This window comes from Arvicanthis niloticus, chromosome 8, assembly GCF_011762505.2.
Source record: "Arvicanthis niloticus isolate mArvNil1 chromosome 8, mArvNil1.pat.X, whole genome shotgun sequence".
Lineage (NCBI taxonomy): Eukaryota > Metazoa > Chordata > Mammalia > Rodentia > Muridae > Arvicanthis > Arvicanthis niloticus.
In genome coordinates, this window is record NC_047665.1 from 6,502,680 (window position 1) to 6,518,789 (window position 16,110).

Genomic DNA, 16,110 nt, shown 5'->3' on the forward strand with positions numbered 1-16,110 from the left:
GAAAGTACTACAGGCTCTGACTGGGGCTGGCTTGTCTGGAGGGTGAAGCTGGAGGGTGGCTGTTTGATGTAGACATGGCTCATCCCATCTGTCATGCCCGAGCCTTGATCTGAGATGCCTTGTGAACCTCACCCTCCTCATCTAGACCACCCAGGGTGGGCTGAAGACACACAAGTTCTTCCAGATGACTGAGTAGATACCTTCTTCCTCAAAGCTGGGCAGGCACAGCGTGGTAGGTTTGAGTCCTTCCCGTTGCCACAGGTCTGCTTCACCTACGAAGTCTCCCTGCTCCTTGTCCCTCCAGGTTTCCCTTGTTCTATCACAGTTGTCTCCCTCTTGGAGCTGTTGTGAGGAGTAAATGTGACAGTGCATAAAGAATGGCGGTCACCTCACAGAGCTCCTCATGGGCCATGCGGCTTATTAGCAGCAGGAGGGGATCATATCCATATCAACGGTGGCATATTGAAAGCCCTCGGAAAATGTTTAGCAGCTGTTCTCATTATCACATTCCTGTCCCTTTACATTTCCAGCTTCCCTAAATGACTTGTCTTTCGTGTTGAGTACCTAGTACCATAGGGTACCACCTAACATGGAGACACTGAGTACCTAGTACCATAGGGTACCACCTAACACGGAGACACTGAGTACCTAGTACCATAGGGTACCACCTAACATGGAGACACTGAGTATCTAGTACCATAGGGTACCACCTAACACGGAGACACTGAGTATCTAGTACCATAGGGTACCACCTAACATGGAGACACTGAGCACCTAGTACCATAGGGTACCACCTAACATGGAGACACTGAGTATCTAGTACCATAGGGTACCACCTAACATGGAGACACTGAGTACCTAGTACCATAGAGTACCTAACATGGAGACACTGAGTACCTAGTACCATAGAGTACCTAACATGGAGAGATAGTCTTTTTCTATAGCTTGGTTGCCTCATTAATGAATCTGGACTTGTTTGAACAGAATCTCATATATGGAACATTCTTGACTTGGAAAAGTGTGGTGGTGGTAGGGGGTGCTTTTAAGCTTGTGCATGCTGGGATGGAGAATCTGTCACGTGGGAACCTTTCATAAATGACAAAAGCCATTATGCTGTTCCTGTGTAATTTTATAACACAGGATAATGATGGAAATAACCCTAACAACCGAGAAATCACAGCATCATTGTACATGACAGATTATTTCAATGGTTAACATGTTTTCATTTCAATTAACATTCATTATTTTGTCTCTGGTTCAAAATAGCCACCATGTCAACAATCTGGGTATCTCCCGTCCCTGTTTTAGAACCAATTAGTTTTGATTTTGCAAACAAATTCAATTTTATTCTTGAATGGGCAGTCTGATATTAACATGAGAACAGAACGCATTCAGTCCTTTGATGACAGCAAACAAACACTGTTATTACCGGGGAGAGATTGTTCATTGATGGGTTCTCGCACCTCTGAGCTGACAGGCCCTCAGACAGGCAAGCAGAGGACAAAGAGAAGCCAGGGAATAAGCCTGGTGATGGGGAGTGATTAGGTAACTTTGGTTTCTCTACTGTGAATGGTCCTACTGGTGGCCACCCCAGAGAGTCACTGTGAGTGCCTAAGACAAGAGTACGTTTGCACCTCTAGATTGGTCTGTGCTCTGGCTTTTATTTCCTGCTTGGAGTTGCTTTACCCCTTCAGCAGCTGTTCACACGCAGAGGGAAGCAGTTCTACCACAGACACTCAATCGAGGTTGTGTGCTGTACGTGAGTAACGGGAGAGCCCTCCTTCAGAGCCTGGAAGAAAAGGCAACATGTCTACTGTGTATGCACTTACCCACCACCCAGTCCCAGTCCTCCCTCCCTCTTGCCATTAAAATATTTTGACTGAAACTGCTGAATTTCATACAGCAGGATTATGTTGGTAAATTTATTTAAAAACAAAAACAAAAAACGATGGCTCTGCCACCTTCATGCTGTGGGCCCTGAACATGGCGCCACTCTACAACAGCAAGTGGATTGCTAGGTCACAGCTGATGTCATCAGGCCTCCTTGCTGAAGCTCTGTGGTGGAAGGGGAGAGGTATAAGCGGCATAGCAAGAGCAGGAAGTAGTGTGGAAAGCCAAGAGTGAAAGGTGACATTTATGAGAACCTGGATAGGAACAATCTGGAAGAGAGTCGCCGGGATCTGGCCCGCCCATCTGACTGTTCATACACACATGATAATAGATGGGATTAGTAGCGCATTCTGTAAAAGTCTTCTGATGGGTGCTCCAAAGAACACTTTTAGAGCAAAGTAAACTCAAAAGAACATCCACCCACATGGGTGCTCCGTGTCCCTCTGAGCTCATTAGGTCTGGGTGCTCTTTGGGTGCAGCCCAGTAGTATTCATGGATGGATTACACTCTTTCTATTTCTCTTCTAGCTGACCTTTCTCTATCAATGGCACTAAACTTAGTATTTAAAACACATTTAAAAGACTGTGTGTAACAAACAATGAAAATACAGAAAAACTAGCCATCCTTCCTCTCAGAGGCAGGCAGAGGAGGAAGGATCAGTGAGAGTGGTCTTCTCAAAAACAAAAACCAGAAAGAAAGAACCAGTCAGTGTCCTTCTGGAGCATGCTCTATCCCCAGGAAGACAGAGACAGAAGCTCACTTGGTGCCGCAGTCACTGTCACCGCTGGGTCTGATTAAGATGCAGTGTTGAAAAACCCTTACTATGATCGACTACGTGTGTGACAGTCATGGGGTTGAGAGAGGGTTAAGAGAGGCAATGCATTAAAAGCTTGAACTAGAAGAGGCATTTTTCATGATAATCAAGCCGCTGTCAAACTCACATCTGAATGCTAAATAGAGCAGATATGGATGCTGCCAATATCTGACTGGACATAGAACCTACACAAGCCCAGTGAGGGAGACAGTATGGTCAGGGCAGAGGGAGGTAAGCATGGTGGCTGCCTCGCATGCTTTTGTCCTCTTACATATGTGCCCTTTTGGAATAGACGTAGACTTTACTATTTGGCCAGGTGAAGTCAAGGTGATTATCTGGGGACTCTGACCTGAAAGTGATGACTAGCCATGGTGAAGGCTACCTGTGATGGGGCCTCAGGAGGCTCCCCTGTAAGCCGACATGTGAACTGGCCTTTGAAGAAAGGAGGAAGGGGGCAGGAGAGAAATGTAGACAGGAGTGAAGATACATCAGGGAAAGGGTGAGGCCTGATGAGCCAGAACCATCAATGATGGGCTCCAGAAACAGCTAAGTGTGGGTGGAACAAAACCTGGTGGGAATCCTTTGTGTGTGTGTGTGTGTGTGTGTGTGTGTGTGTGTGTGTGTGTGTACACGTGGATGTGCACACATCCAGGTTGGTGAATGGGTCTAAGCAAATAGTAAGACTATTAAGACAGGCTATGGCAATTTAACACCAAACTCGGAGTCTCTAGTGCATCCAAGGAGTTAGGAAAGAGAGGGTTTCATGCATGAGAATCACATGATCATGTATATAGTTAGGAACCATTCTTGCCTTTCAGAAACATAAATGCTGGCTCATAGGCCAGGGCTTTCTTTGCAGTAGCTGCAAGAAGTGAGACTACCTCTCAGTCTTCCCAGGCAAAGATGAGTCAGCCCAGTGGCTAAGGCTGACAGGACCTACCTCCAGACCAAAGACTGAGCCACCCGTGCTGATGAGTGTCTGTGACATGGGGCACAGTGTTTCTATCAAGGCTGCTTTACTGGATCTCACTCTTTATTGTCTCAGAAATTAAAACATTTGAGTCAGAATTCCTAGTCACTTGCCTTGTCTGTGCTGGTCATTTATTTTATAATTTGTACTAGATTGAAGTGATCAGAATGTACACAGACATCAGGGAAGCTAAACCCCCTTGGCTTACATCGGTGGAACATAGCTTTCCATTCTTGGCTTCTGGAACAATACCACAGGTTGAATGTCATCTCCATCACTGGGTTACAGTAAAGAACATCCAGGATTGTCCCCATCTGACAGGGGTGCCAGTCTCTGGAACCAGCAGAAATTGGAATGGTACAGGCTTTGTACTAAAAGTCTCCCTGGCATCTGAGACAAGGTCTAAAGTGGTTCTGCCTAGACTGATCTATGGCCACCTGGTGAGTGTTCTCTTCTGTGGGTGGAGAGCTACTGTGTTGTGTTTCCAAAAACGCTGTTTGTATAATCAAGCCCTCGCAATGAGAGTTCAGATCCCCCATAGGAGACTCAAGTCATTCTGGATCATTGCCATGGTTTCCTGGAACAATAAATATGATGCCCTCCTTGATCTCTTTCAAGTTTATGGCTTCTCTTTATTAACTGTTGTTACATACATATACATACACATACATATATATGTGCCCACATACAAACACACACACACATACACACACACACAGATAGAGAGAGAGAGAGAGACAGAGACAGAGACAGAGCCCTAAATATAATCTTTTCAGTCTTTGTAACAGAAAACTTCACCCAATCAAAATGTAGAGTCCATTGCCAATGAATATAAGCACAAAACACCTAGGGCTCAGGGAACATTGCAGGGCAGGGCTGGAAAGATTGTAAGACCCAAAGGATCATGGAGATTTCTGTGAGTCTGTGTCTCCTACGAATATAGAAACTACACCCATAAAACCTCACCAACATAGCAGCCTACACTGAGCTGCACAAGGGCAACAACAGAAACATGCTGGAGTGGACATGGCCCGCAAGCACCAACCCTGCCCAAAGAACTCTGGGTAACTAAGGAATGCTGGGAATGGGAGAAATTGTCTTCGCCAGGGAAGTGAACACCAACTGGCTATTCATTACCAAAAAGTCAGCCCTGGACACAGACATACAAATAACATTATCAATATTAGTTTTAAGGTACTTGATCTATCTATCATTCGGTGAGCCTGCAGTTAACTGCACAGTGACAACTACATGACAAGCATTTGCAAAACCTCCACCCAGTAGTGATACCTTGAACATTGGGAGGTGCCATAACCCTAGTAGGTACCAGTCAGCCTCACCTCCTTGCCTCCCTTCAAGACTTTAATTTAATAGTGAAGTTCAGGTTCAGAGACAGAGAACGCTTGTCATTAGCTGGTGATTGATTGCTGGCTTCATCTTTCCAGTGGTCACTCTCCCTCCCCTCCTTCCTCAGCCTTCAGCTAAACTCCCTGAGGTTTCTTTCTCCTGAAGCATCACTACACCCAGGCATGCTCACTCTATAGCTCCTTCCAGAAGCTCAGAATAGGAATTATTTCAGTCTTGTGGGGCCTAAACCCAGGAGAAGGGCTACCAACTGTAAGCATGTATCCTTGGTTTTTTTTGCTGACTCTCAGTCAGCGACAGACAATGTGTTATGTGAATGGTGATAAATGTGAGGTGCTCTGTTGAAGAAATTGTGGACTCTAATGTTAACTCTGTGCTGCGAGCCTGCCCTTCTGCCATGGTCTCACACGAGTACGTGTACTGGTTGACTGAATCAGGCCTTGAATGAGTTAGACATGTCCTGCTGAAGAATAATAGCAGCCCTCAAATCCATGCAATTCACAAGTTCAAGTGATGAATGTCTTCCATCCAAGATAGAGAGGTAAAGTCAATATAGGTAGCTTGGGGAAGCAGGCCAACCCCAATAGCATAGACAAGAGTGCCTTCAAAGAATTTTAAAGCTACTCTTCTAGGTTGGACAGAGATGTGCTGTGTTGGTTCGAATAAGAATGTCCTCCATGGGTTCATATCTTTGAAGATTTGATTCCTATTTGGTGGAACTGTGTTGTAGTAATCATTTAAAAATGTGGCCACCGGTTAAGCCGACTGTCTATGCTGCAGTATCTCTGCCTAGATCAGACGCCATGTTCCAAGGCCATCAGGCCATGTGCGTGCTGCAGCTAGAAACAGCCAGCCAGAAACACCAGCCCTGCCACCCACAAGATGCCAGTGTGGGAGATGGCTCTGCCAGTCTTCCACCTTCCACACTGTCTCTACAAGGCTGGGCATTGCCTAGATCATCCTGCCATCCATGCTGGCCCAGTAGGAAGATGAGACTCTAATGCTTAAATTATCTAAAGGCTTTATATATTTGGTAATGATCAATAACAAGATGCCCATACAACCAGAGGTGTAACCCAATACCCAACCTAGATAAATCAACTACCTTTGACTGCTACAGACAAGCGAATATCAACCTCCATGTCCCCCTCTCTTGTTCTCTGTCTCACCCTTTTCTCCTTCTCTTCCTTCTCCTCCTTTTCCCTTACTCCTCCTTTTCCTCTCCTTACTCCTCCCACCTTAGCTCCTCCTACAGAACTGTTTGGGAAGGATTAGAGGTGTGGCCTTGTTGGAGGAGGTGTGTCACTGCAGGCAGGCTATTAGACTTCAAAACAATAACATCACTCCCATTACGTTCTCAGCCTCCTGCTTGAGAATCAAGATGTGAACTCTCAGTTCTAACCCTATGAAATGTCTGCCATGCTTAGGGATACTATTGCTACAAAGAGACACCATGACCAAGGCAACTTAGAAAGTATTTAATTTGAAGGCCCACAATTTCCAGATGTTAGCATCCACGATCATCATAGTAGGTAGCATGGCAGCAGGCAGGGGAACAGACAGGCAGGCAGACATGATGCGATGCAGCACCTAAGAGCTTATATCCTAATCTGAAAGTTGGAGTCAGATAGATGATAAATAGATTGATAGATAGATCGATCAATTGATAGATAGATCAATTGTAAATAGGTAAATGATAGATATATAGAATGGTAGGTAGATAGGTAGATGATAGATAGATCATAGGTAGATAGATGATAGATGATTGATGATAGGTAGGTAGATAGATGGATGGAGAGAGAGAGAGAGAGAGAGAGAGAGAGAGAGAGAGAGAGAGTATGTGAGTGCACACTAACTGGGATTCACGGGTTTGGAAACCTCAAAGCACACTCCTCAATGACACTCCCCTCCTACACATCCTAATCCTTCCCAAACAATTCCACCTACTAGGAACCAAGCATTCAAACATATGAGTCTATGGTTGGGGCAGCAGTCCCATCCAAAACCATAAACTTAATGTGCCCAATTAAATGTTTTCTTTTATCAGTTATCTTTTTCACGGTATTTTGTGGCAGCAATAGACTAGTAACTAAGACATAAGACCCTTTCCAAGGCAAAGCTTCAACCTTGGACACTCTCTGAGGACCCTAGCCCTTCCCACCGGTCAAATCCATGACTTCAGCCAGGACTCCGCCTCTCTCAGAGTTTCCAGTTCCCTCTTCAGTAAAACAAACAAGGTGGATCCTGGGTGATAAAGACCCGCCTAGAACTTTGTTCTCTGATTTCTTTGGTCAGAAAGGTTCAGAAATGTTTTCTCTCCAGCCTGGATCTCTGGTAGCCTCAGGCAGCTGTGCTGTGGGTGTGAACTGATTCCCTTTGATGTTGCTCTCAGGGAATTCTCCAAACACACTCTCCTCACCCCACTGCCTCCCTTAAATTACTAATGAATGTGTGAGGTGGTATAAGAACCAGTTAGTGTTTTCTGTGCTTCTCTTCCTTGCTCCCCCTCCATCCCCCATTCTTCTCATTTGCAAGAGGGCAGCTCACATCAGACACCACAGGTGAATTCCTGAGGGATGGTGGTATTGGACCTAGCAGAGCTGATTCCTGGTTTCTTCACGGTTTGCTTCCCGGTTCTTAGTGGTTAAAGACCCGCCTGATCTAGGACCCAAGAGCTTATCATGTTTCCATGCAATAATAACAGCTTTCTTTAGAGTCTCATCTATTGGGAAGACAATTGCAGTACCTGACACTTGTATTGCTCCTTGTTTTGAGGGTTGCACTAGTCATAATTGTCGCTAAAAAATACCTGAGAAAAGCAACTTAAAGGGGGGAATTACATATTTTTGGCTCCAGGACACAGAGGTTTTAGTCCGCAGTCTTTGGCTCTGGTGATGCTGGCCCTGTGGTGGGATAAAGAATCAGGATGGTGGAAGCCAGTGTTTGTAGCAGAGGCTCCTCAAATGGAAAACGAAGGACACAAGCACAGAAAGAGACCACAGCATGTAGTTCCTGAGAACAGGCCACTTCCCTACAGATCTTCCTCCTACTGGGTTTTGCCTGCAACTCCATCCTATTTTAATCCATTGTTTGTTGTATCAGAGCCCTCAGGAGCCAATAATTTCCCAAAAGCACATCAACTAACAAACAAGCTCCCAGTATACCAGCTCACAGGGCATTTCCTTCAGAGACCTAGTACATAATCCATCGTGGCATTTCCCACCAACAGGCCCCCAGTATATCAGCCCTTTGGGGCATTTTCTACAAACAGGCTCCCAGCACATCAGCCTGTTGGGGCGTTTTGAATTCAAACCATATAACACGTTGTGATTTTTATAACAGCAGCCACCAGAAGTAGTTTCTGTTTCCATCACTTATAGACGAGAAATTGGGATTTTAGCATTAACCGTCTTGTCAAGGTCACCCCATGCTTTCTTCGTGGTAGAGTTGAGTGTCCGCTGTGTTTTCTGGCTGCAGAGTCCACATACTACTTACTGTGCGGGGCTGATTGGTATAGTCAAACACCTCAAGGGAATCATAACTGTTCTGTTAATGGGCAGTGCAGGGTGCCTGGTCGGTGGGCACTACAAAGGTGTCACAGCAAGTGAACTGTGTAGAGACCAGCTTCAGCTATGGGAGAAAGGGTAGCAGCAACTGCAGGCCTCTTTCTCCCAGTGAGGTCAGAGATGGGGTCCTTTCTGTGGACACAGCCACCACAGCCATGCCATTTATTGTGATAAACCTGAGACGGGGAAGCTGGAGCTGGAGCGGAAGAGGAGACTGGTGTTCAGTGATGTTTCATAGAGTAGAGCCTATAGCCAGTGAGCTCTTACAGAGAATACCCAGGTCACCTTGGGTCACATTGCTGTGTTATGTTACCAGCGGAAGTGACATCACCACAGAGCCTTTATTAAGTGGCAAGTTAGAATCTCTACTGAAACTGCTTTAACCCAGAGATGGTGTTCTGCAGCTGTGGAAGAGTCTTCTGGTGGTGTTTGGAGTAAATCTGTAGAGAATGCCACCACAGTAGCAACTTCTGTCAATATGGAAGCTGCCTGGCAGCCCCGTGAGTGTGTAAGGCTGTGGGAGGGAGTTGGGGACATGTGTGATATGTTGAACCAGGTACTGGGGCTCACAGTGATGGTCTCGTTCATTGTTTCTGAAGTGTCTGTGATATCCTTCACCTGTGGGCATGCGATGTTTTGCAATGTTTTAATTTTGTTGGTTCGGCTAATGGGTAGATTTTATGCTTTAGAGAGAAAACCTCCTGACACCTCTTAATGACTTGGAACAAATGGGGGTGCTGGTTACCATCCCTTCCTTGGGCCTCTTACTGTTTTACGGATGCTTTTCTGTCTGTATTTAACTGTATTCTTTGGGAACAACCTAGGAGAAACACCAACAAGGGCAGAATTTTGACTTAACTTATCCCTTCTTTTTTTTTTCCTTAGGCAAAAGAAGGGGAATGTGGCTCACAAGCACTGGGTTGGACCTTCAAATCTAGTTAAGTGCAAGCCTTGCCCCGTGGCGCAGTCAGCGATGGTCTGCGGATCTGATGGCCACACGTACACGTCCAAGGTTGGTTGGGCTTGTTGTTTGCCTTATTATAAAAATCACTGCAGGTCTGTTTGCCAAGTCTCTATGCTCTGTGAGCACCCTGGTTGTTCTGGGCCTTGACCTGTAGAAGGCACAGACTCTGAACTAGATCTGGCCAAGGAGGGAAAACACAGGGAAATGTGACTGCAGTGGATGAAGGCCAAGGGGGGATAAGATGGCCAATGTCCAAAACTGCAGTTTGACCCAATGGTCAAACAGCCTAGGAGTTGGTGCTACTGATGGAGAAGCAGAGCTCTGGTACCTCCCACCTCTGCTGCCTCATTGGCTTTCAGTGATGTTTTATGGAGTGACACCTACAGCTAGCGAGCTCTTACAGAGAATACCCAGGTCACCCTGGGTCACATTGCTGTGGAGGTCTCAAGCCTTTCTGCCTTTCCCACAATGCACGTAGTGGTGTGTTTTTTGTGCTGCCCAGACTGATCTTCACAGTGCAAACCATAGGAGCCTGGTTTTGCTGCTCCCCGCTGTTCTCTTCAGTCTAAGTGGCATCATCGAGCCCATGGCTGTTTTTCTCCAGTGCTTTCTGTGGTGCACAGGCCAGCTAGACTCATGTCTTCTGTTTTAGGGTAGCCTTGGCACGGTCAGTTCACTTATTCACTCAGTGGGTATCACTGGCAGCCTTTCTGTGTTCCGAGCTGTGAGATGGGAGCTGGGACAGTATCGTCTAGTAGAGATAAAGCAGATGGCTTTTGTCTTGGGCAGAGTCATCATTCTTCCCTCTTTAATTGCAGACCTACTCTGTGAGTTAGAACTACTCTGTCCATGGTCGAGTTAGTGCATCCTGCCCACAAAGCACCAGCACATCTCAGTTTCTCTTTTTCTTCATCCTCCTGATCTCAGAGAGAATTGATTAGAGACAGATGTTAGTAATGGTTTGATTCTAATATCCCCAACATGTGTAGGTTAGTGGGTTTAGAGGTATCACTGAAAATTTATTCTTGTCCCCTCCCCCATTCTCAAAGTCAGGTCCTGTTTTTATCTTCTTTCACCGTGACCCAGATGCCAGGCACATGGACAGCTGCCAAGAGGACAAGGTAAAATGCAGAGTTGACATAGAAGGTCCTAGGTGGACCTGAGCTGCAGAGCCACAGTGACCTGGCTAATGGGTTGGCTCAAAGTGCTGTCAGTTGCCCAAGAACTGTGTCAGAAGCTGTGCTGATCAAAGCTCTTCTGTAGTCTGGGAGGTCAGCGAGTGTGTGGAACAGGTGCTGCTCTCAGGTGCAGGTGGATAACTTGGTTATGACTCGGGGTTTATATTGGGAAAATTAGCTCCTGGTTTTCAGAAAAGGACTGGCCTCTACACAGAGTTGAGTGAAACACTCAGAGGCCTTCCCCATCCCCAGAACCACTCTGCCAACAGGCAGATCAAGTGAGAACAGTCTGTCTCCCAGCCTCGATCAACTATTTCCCTGGAGCAAAAGAAAAAAATGTAAGGTAGCTCATCCTTTGTTAGTATGTAATATGTTCATCTTCTGTTGCTGTCATAAAATGCCTGAGATAATCAGCTTTTAAAGATGCATAGTTTGTCTTGGCTGATGGCCTCAGAGGTCTCATATTATTTGACTCTGTTACTTTGGGCTCATGCAAAGCACAGTTCAACCTGGAGGTACTTGCCATGAGACAGAAGAGTCCTGTTCACCTTATGGTGGCCATGAAAAAAAAATAAATTGAAGGGTCCTGAGACCCCAATATCCCCCACCATGGACATATTCTCGGTGATCTAACCTCTTCCCTCTGGGCCCTATCTTCTGAAGGTCCTACTTACTGTCTTCAGTAAAACCATGGACTGGTGTCAAGCCTTTGACACTTAGGCTGTTGGTGGGTATTCCAGATCCAAACTATAGTAAGGTTCCTTGGGACGAGGCTTATGGCAGGTTATGATGCTCATGGTCTTTTGCCTGGGTGTATGTGGTATACCCACTTCAGTGACATTAAAACAAGGAAGTAGAGTTGTGGGTCCAGGAAGCTGTGGGACCGGGAGGATCTGGCCTGGAGCAAGAACGGGGCTGAAGACTATCCAAACCCTGGAAATCTCATCCCGAGCCTATATCAGCAGGAGTAAGACCTCTCCCTCTCCCCCACCTTGGACCTGCAGGTCCTGAAGCACCATAGCCTGTGGCCCCACTCTTGCCTCCCTAGAGGAGGTCACATAGCCCCAGCCAGTCGCCAGGTTGAATTTCCCTTCCCTTTATAAGGTCATGTCTAGCAGCACCTAGAATTCCTCCTTATGCAAATGAGGCATCCCTAGCACCCTGGCCTGGACCAATGATGTACACTCACTCCATAGCCCCTACCCATCCACAAAGGTTTAAATAGCCTTTGTTCTCTCCAATTAAACTGAACCAGTTCTTCAAAGCTGTTCCTGGGTGTGTGTGTTCTGTACCTGTGTACTCCCTGCTAACCAAGGCCCTGTACTGCACCTACCTGGCTGGGCTAAGCTTCCCTTGGCTACCCCGGGTGGGAGGAGAGCTCATGGAGCAGCACAGACTGCTGGGAATAACAGCATTGTAGAGGAGGTGATGTTGGGTCCTGGTACATGTGTCCCCGTCTTCTGCCTTTGTTCCCTGTGAATGTAACAAATCAAATATGGTTAATTCATAAGCCTGGTACTGATGGCTTAAGGCCTATGAGGCAGAGGCCAGTTGTAAACCATGATGGTACTCAGTGGGGCTTTCTTCCAGAGGGCAAATTTCCATCTGGTCAGGTTTGCTATTCTTTTTACTTATTGCCCCTAAAGACAGAGCCTCTTGTTTATTCAGGTTCAAGAAGACGTTAGGGTCTTACAGACAAAGCTTTGGAGAATTCTAATAGAGGCTCAGTGAATGTGACTGAATAAATTAACTAGTAATAACCACTGACTTCCTGTCCCCTGGAGCTATGGCCTTTCAAGGTCATTGATGCTGGAAAACTGAAGACGGAGGAGACCATGGTGCGTGTGTAAGCAGAAATGATTTGATAACTATGAAGTCAAACTTATAAAAATAATCTCTGGCCAAAGTACAGTCCAGGCCTGGTATCACCCTAGGTGAGAAGTCCCTGTTTTCCAGATGAATTGTCCATCTCTTCAAGATGGCTCTGGTAGCTGTGGAGAGCCAGTGAAGGCAGGGCAAAGGGGCCAACATTTCAGACTGACCGTGAAACAGGCAGCTTTCCTGAGGACACGTTGGCCAAGCTTTGTCCCTGTGTCTATCCAGGACTGTGTCTGTCCAGGATAGTTGGAGGCTCCTAGAACTGATAAAAGGGGGTTTTATCCAGGAGTAGCATTCTACAGCAGGGGTTTTCCAATATCTCAACCCCAGAGGTACTACGTAGAGGTCTGACTCCCCAGAACCTAAGATCGGTGCACAAGCTTGCAAGTCTTGAGATGACAGATGATGTCACATGGAAAGCAAAGCCAACCGCTGCTCACTGCAGAGTGTGAAGCGGACTCTGACCCCTAGCCTCTAGGCAGGAAGTGTCATGTCACTTTCTCAATTTTCTTTTCTGCCGTATTCTTCTATCTACAAAAACAAATGTATTACAGAAGTTCAATGGTTATTGAATGCTTCCTTCCCCGGTGTTAAACAGGGTGCAGAAGAACAGAGTCATTGCACAGGTCAGAAAGGGGATAATGCTCCATTTGCGTGGAACTCGTAAGGAAGGCAGACGCATTGAAAAGCAATCTACTATGATTATAGCAGGTGGTTTGTCTCATACAAGTTTATGTGCTTGGAGACTCATCTCTATTGTGGCAGTGCTGAAGTTGTTGGTACCTTTAAGAGGCCAGCCCCCGTGGGAGGTACTTAGGGTATTAGGTACACTGATCTTGGGCAGGATTAATGCTACCAATGTGGATTAAGTTCTCCCAAGAATGAGCTGTTCTGTAAAGAGTGAGACTGGATCCCATCTTGGGCCCTGGGCTCCTGCATTATAATGTTTTATCATCTTACTTGTGTTCCCATTGTGATGCCATTACCATGACAATTACAGGGCATGTGGTTGCCAAGGGACACTATGAGCTGAACATACTTTTTTTCTTTATATATTACCCAACCTCAGGCGTTTTGTCATAGCCACAGTGGGTCAAGACAATTGTTGCTTAGATAAGGGTCATTGAAGGTGCTATGGGAGCACTGGGCAGGGTCACTCCCATTAGTTTGGAGGAATAGGCATTTATTTGTCTCAGAGAAAGCCATGGTCCTAGCAAGATCTTATGGCTGAAAAGAATCATACATTGAAAAGAACAGGATCTAGTTTAGCAAAAAGGGTGAAGGGCTTGAAGAACAAAAGAAAGCAAGGCACACAGAGGGACTCAGGCAGTGTCAGTGTCAGAGAGTTGGGCTGATACAGAAACTCCAGACCTGTAAGGACACGCTCCCACCTCACCTTGCCATTGCGCTCTCTATCAGGGTAGGGATATTTTCCTCTACAGCAGCTCTTAAAACCACATCTCTCTCCTGCATCCAGATGTAGATTCGCTGATGACAGAGAAATAATTGGCCACATTCAGCAATTCGAGGACCACAAAGAAGTTTGAACTTTAGCTTGTAAGATTTGGAAGAATCCCCTTAAAGAGTCACAGTTTAGGATTCAGCTGCCTTCATGTAGAGTGGGAGTGTGTGGGAGGGGACCAAATGCTGGTGGCGGAGGGACCTACTGGCGCTGTTCAAGACTGTCACAGTGGGTTTTGAGTAGAAACAGGGAGGTTAGCCTGCCTGGTCTTGGTGACTGATAGATGTGAAACACATACAGTCATCGCAGCTGTGGGCTCATCTTCATGCTGAGCTTGCAAATCCTTCGGCCAACAGAGTTTTTGGTTGTACCTAGTATGTTTGGAGTGCATCATTTGCAAACCTCTTTTCTTTCTCTGCTGTTCCCTGTATAGCTCAGTGGAGACTTATAGGATAGGGCTAGAACAGAGTCCGGGCTGCTGGATTTGGGCTCCGTTCAGCAGGGACTTTTGTGACCATCTTCCATTCAGGAGGCCAGCTTAGGTTTCTACTTCTAGAAGGAAAAACTGTTTTAGAAACAGCAGCAGATCCAGAGTGACGCTCAGGTCTTGGGAGTTCCAAGAGGGCCAGGAGAAGGGCCTGCTGGGACTGCTTCTCAAACAGGAAAATGATATCCAATATGGCTTCCCAGGCACCTGATGTCTATGACTCTTCCCCATTCAGGTGCATGATATCCAGGACTGAAGCCCATGATGGTATCTAAAATGCAGGAGCCCTTCTTATGCAGGTACATGATACAAAGGTACTTCTTTCCATTCAGATACCTGGACCAATTAGGCCCTGCCCCTGGAGGGACTTTCATTGCCCGGATCTTTCCCAGGGAGTTTGTTGGCTGTGCTGGCTGAAGCTCTGATAACCACAATGGCTCCTATCCAAGCCAGGATCTGGGACTGACCTCTCCAAAGAGGGGTTTCTTAATGGCAAAGGTTTCTGGGGAGTTAGCACTGTTCTCTGGCACCTGCCTGGCTGTTGATAATTGGAAAACAAGCAGGCAAACACCCATCTGCTCCCCTCCTTTCCCCATCACATCTCCTTCCTTAAAAGCTGCTAAACAATTAGCAAGTGGCTCGTTTATGTCTAGACACTGAAGAAAGATGCAGAGTTAAGAACTGCTGTGAGAGGAAATGTGTTCTCTAGGTTCTGAAAGTGCACAGGAGTGTGAGGGGTACAGGGCGGGGGAGCGGTGGCTTTACAGGGCTGGCATTTCTTCCAGCACATTGTCACCCTGGATTATATTATCTTTGCTGGAGCATCTTAATAATTTCTAACAATCACTACCAAGAAAAGGTCGAGTTTGAAGTTCTTGGCAAGTGTATTCTCCATTGGCCGATTTTCCAAGAATAGGAAACTCAGTGGATTGAAGCTGTCTGGGGGGTGGGGCGGGGTGTGTGTGAGACTCCTCCAGATAGCTTTAGACGCTGTCCTCAGCTTCTAGGATGTCTGACCTGTGTGCATTTCAGCCATGAGAGGGTTGTTACCCCACTTTGCTTATCATTAGTTTAGGCTGGGAACAGAGGCATTTAGGCTAGGTCTGTTCCCTGCAGACCCATGCCACTCGAAAGGTCTTCACTTGCAAATGGCTCCTGAGAGAGAGGGAGAGAGCTTTGTGGTTGATGAAGAAGAAAAGCGAAGGGTTGGGAACTGTAGGTAGAACACATGTGGTTTTAAGAGCCGCTGTGGAAGAGAATACCCCTTTAGAGATCGAAATGGCGAGGCGAGATAGGAGCGTGTTCTTTTACAGGGCGGGAATCGGGTGCTCTGTGGCGGCAGTGAAGGCAAAGAGTGGCTCCTCCCAGATGCTCATGCTCCCCTCAGACAGAGCTGTGGAGGATAAGTGACAGCTGCCTGCTCTGTCCACAAAGAGGGGGAGGGAAGAGGGAAGGGGAGGGGAAGGGGAGCAAAGGGGAGGGAGAGGGAGAGGGAGAGGGGGAGAAGGGGAGAGGGAGAGAGAGAGAGAGAGAGAG

General features: G+C 46.6%; 1 protein-coding gene across 4 annotated transcripts in view; it reads left to right on the forward strand.

Moving 5' to 3' along the window:
- The window catches only part of Spock1 (SPARC (osteonectin), cwcv and kazal like domains proteoglycan 1), a 475,872-nt gene that overhangs the window by 341,596 nt on the left and 118,166 nt on the right, over positions 1 to 16,110 (forward strand). For all 4 annotated transcript variants that reach the window (XM_034510535.2, XM_076938921.1, XM_076938923.1 and 1 more), the window contains one exon: positions 9,491 to 9,617. In XM_034510535.2, coding sequence (XP_034366426.1) covers positions 9,491 to 9,617 — 127 coding nt within the window. The remainder of the gene's footprint in view (positions 1 to 9,490; positions 9,618 to 16,110) is intronic.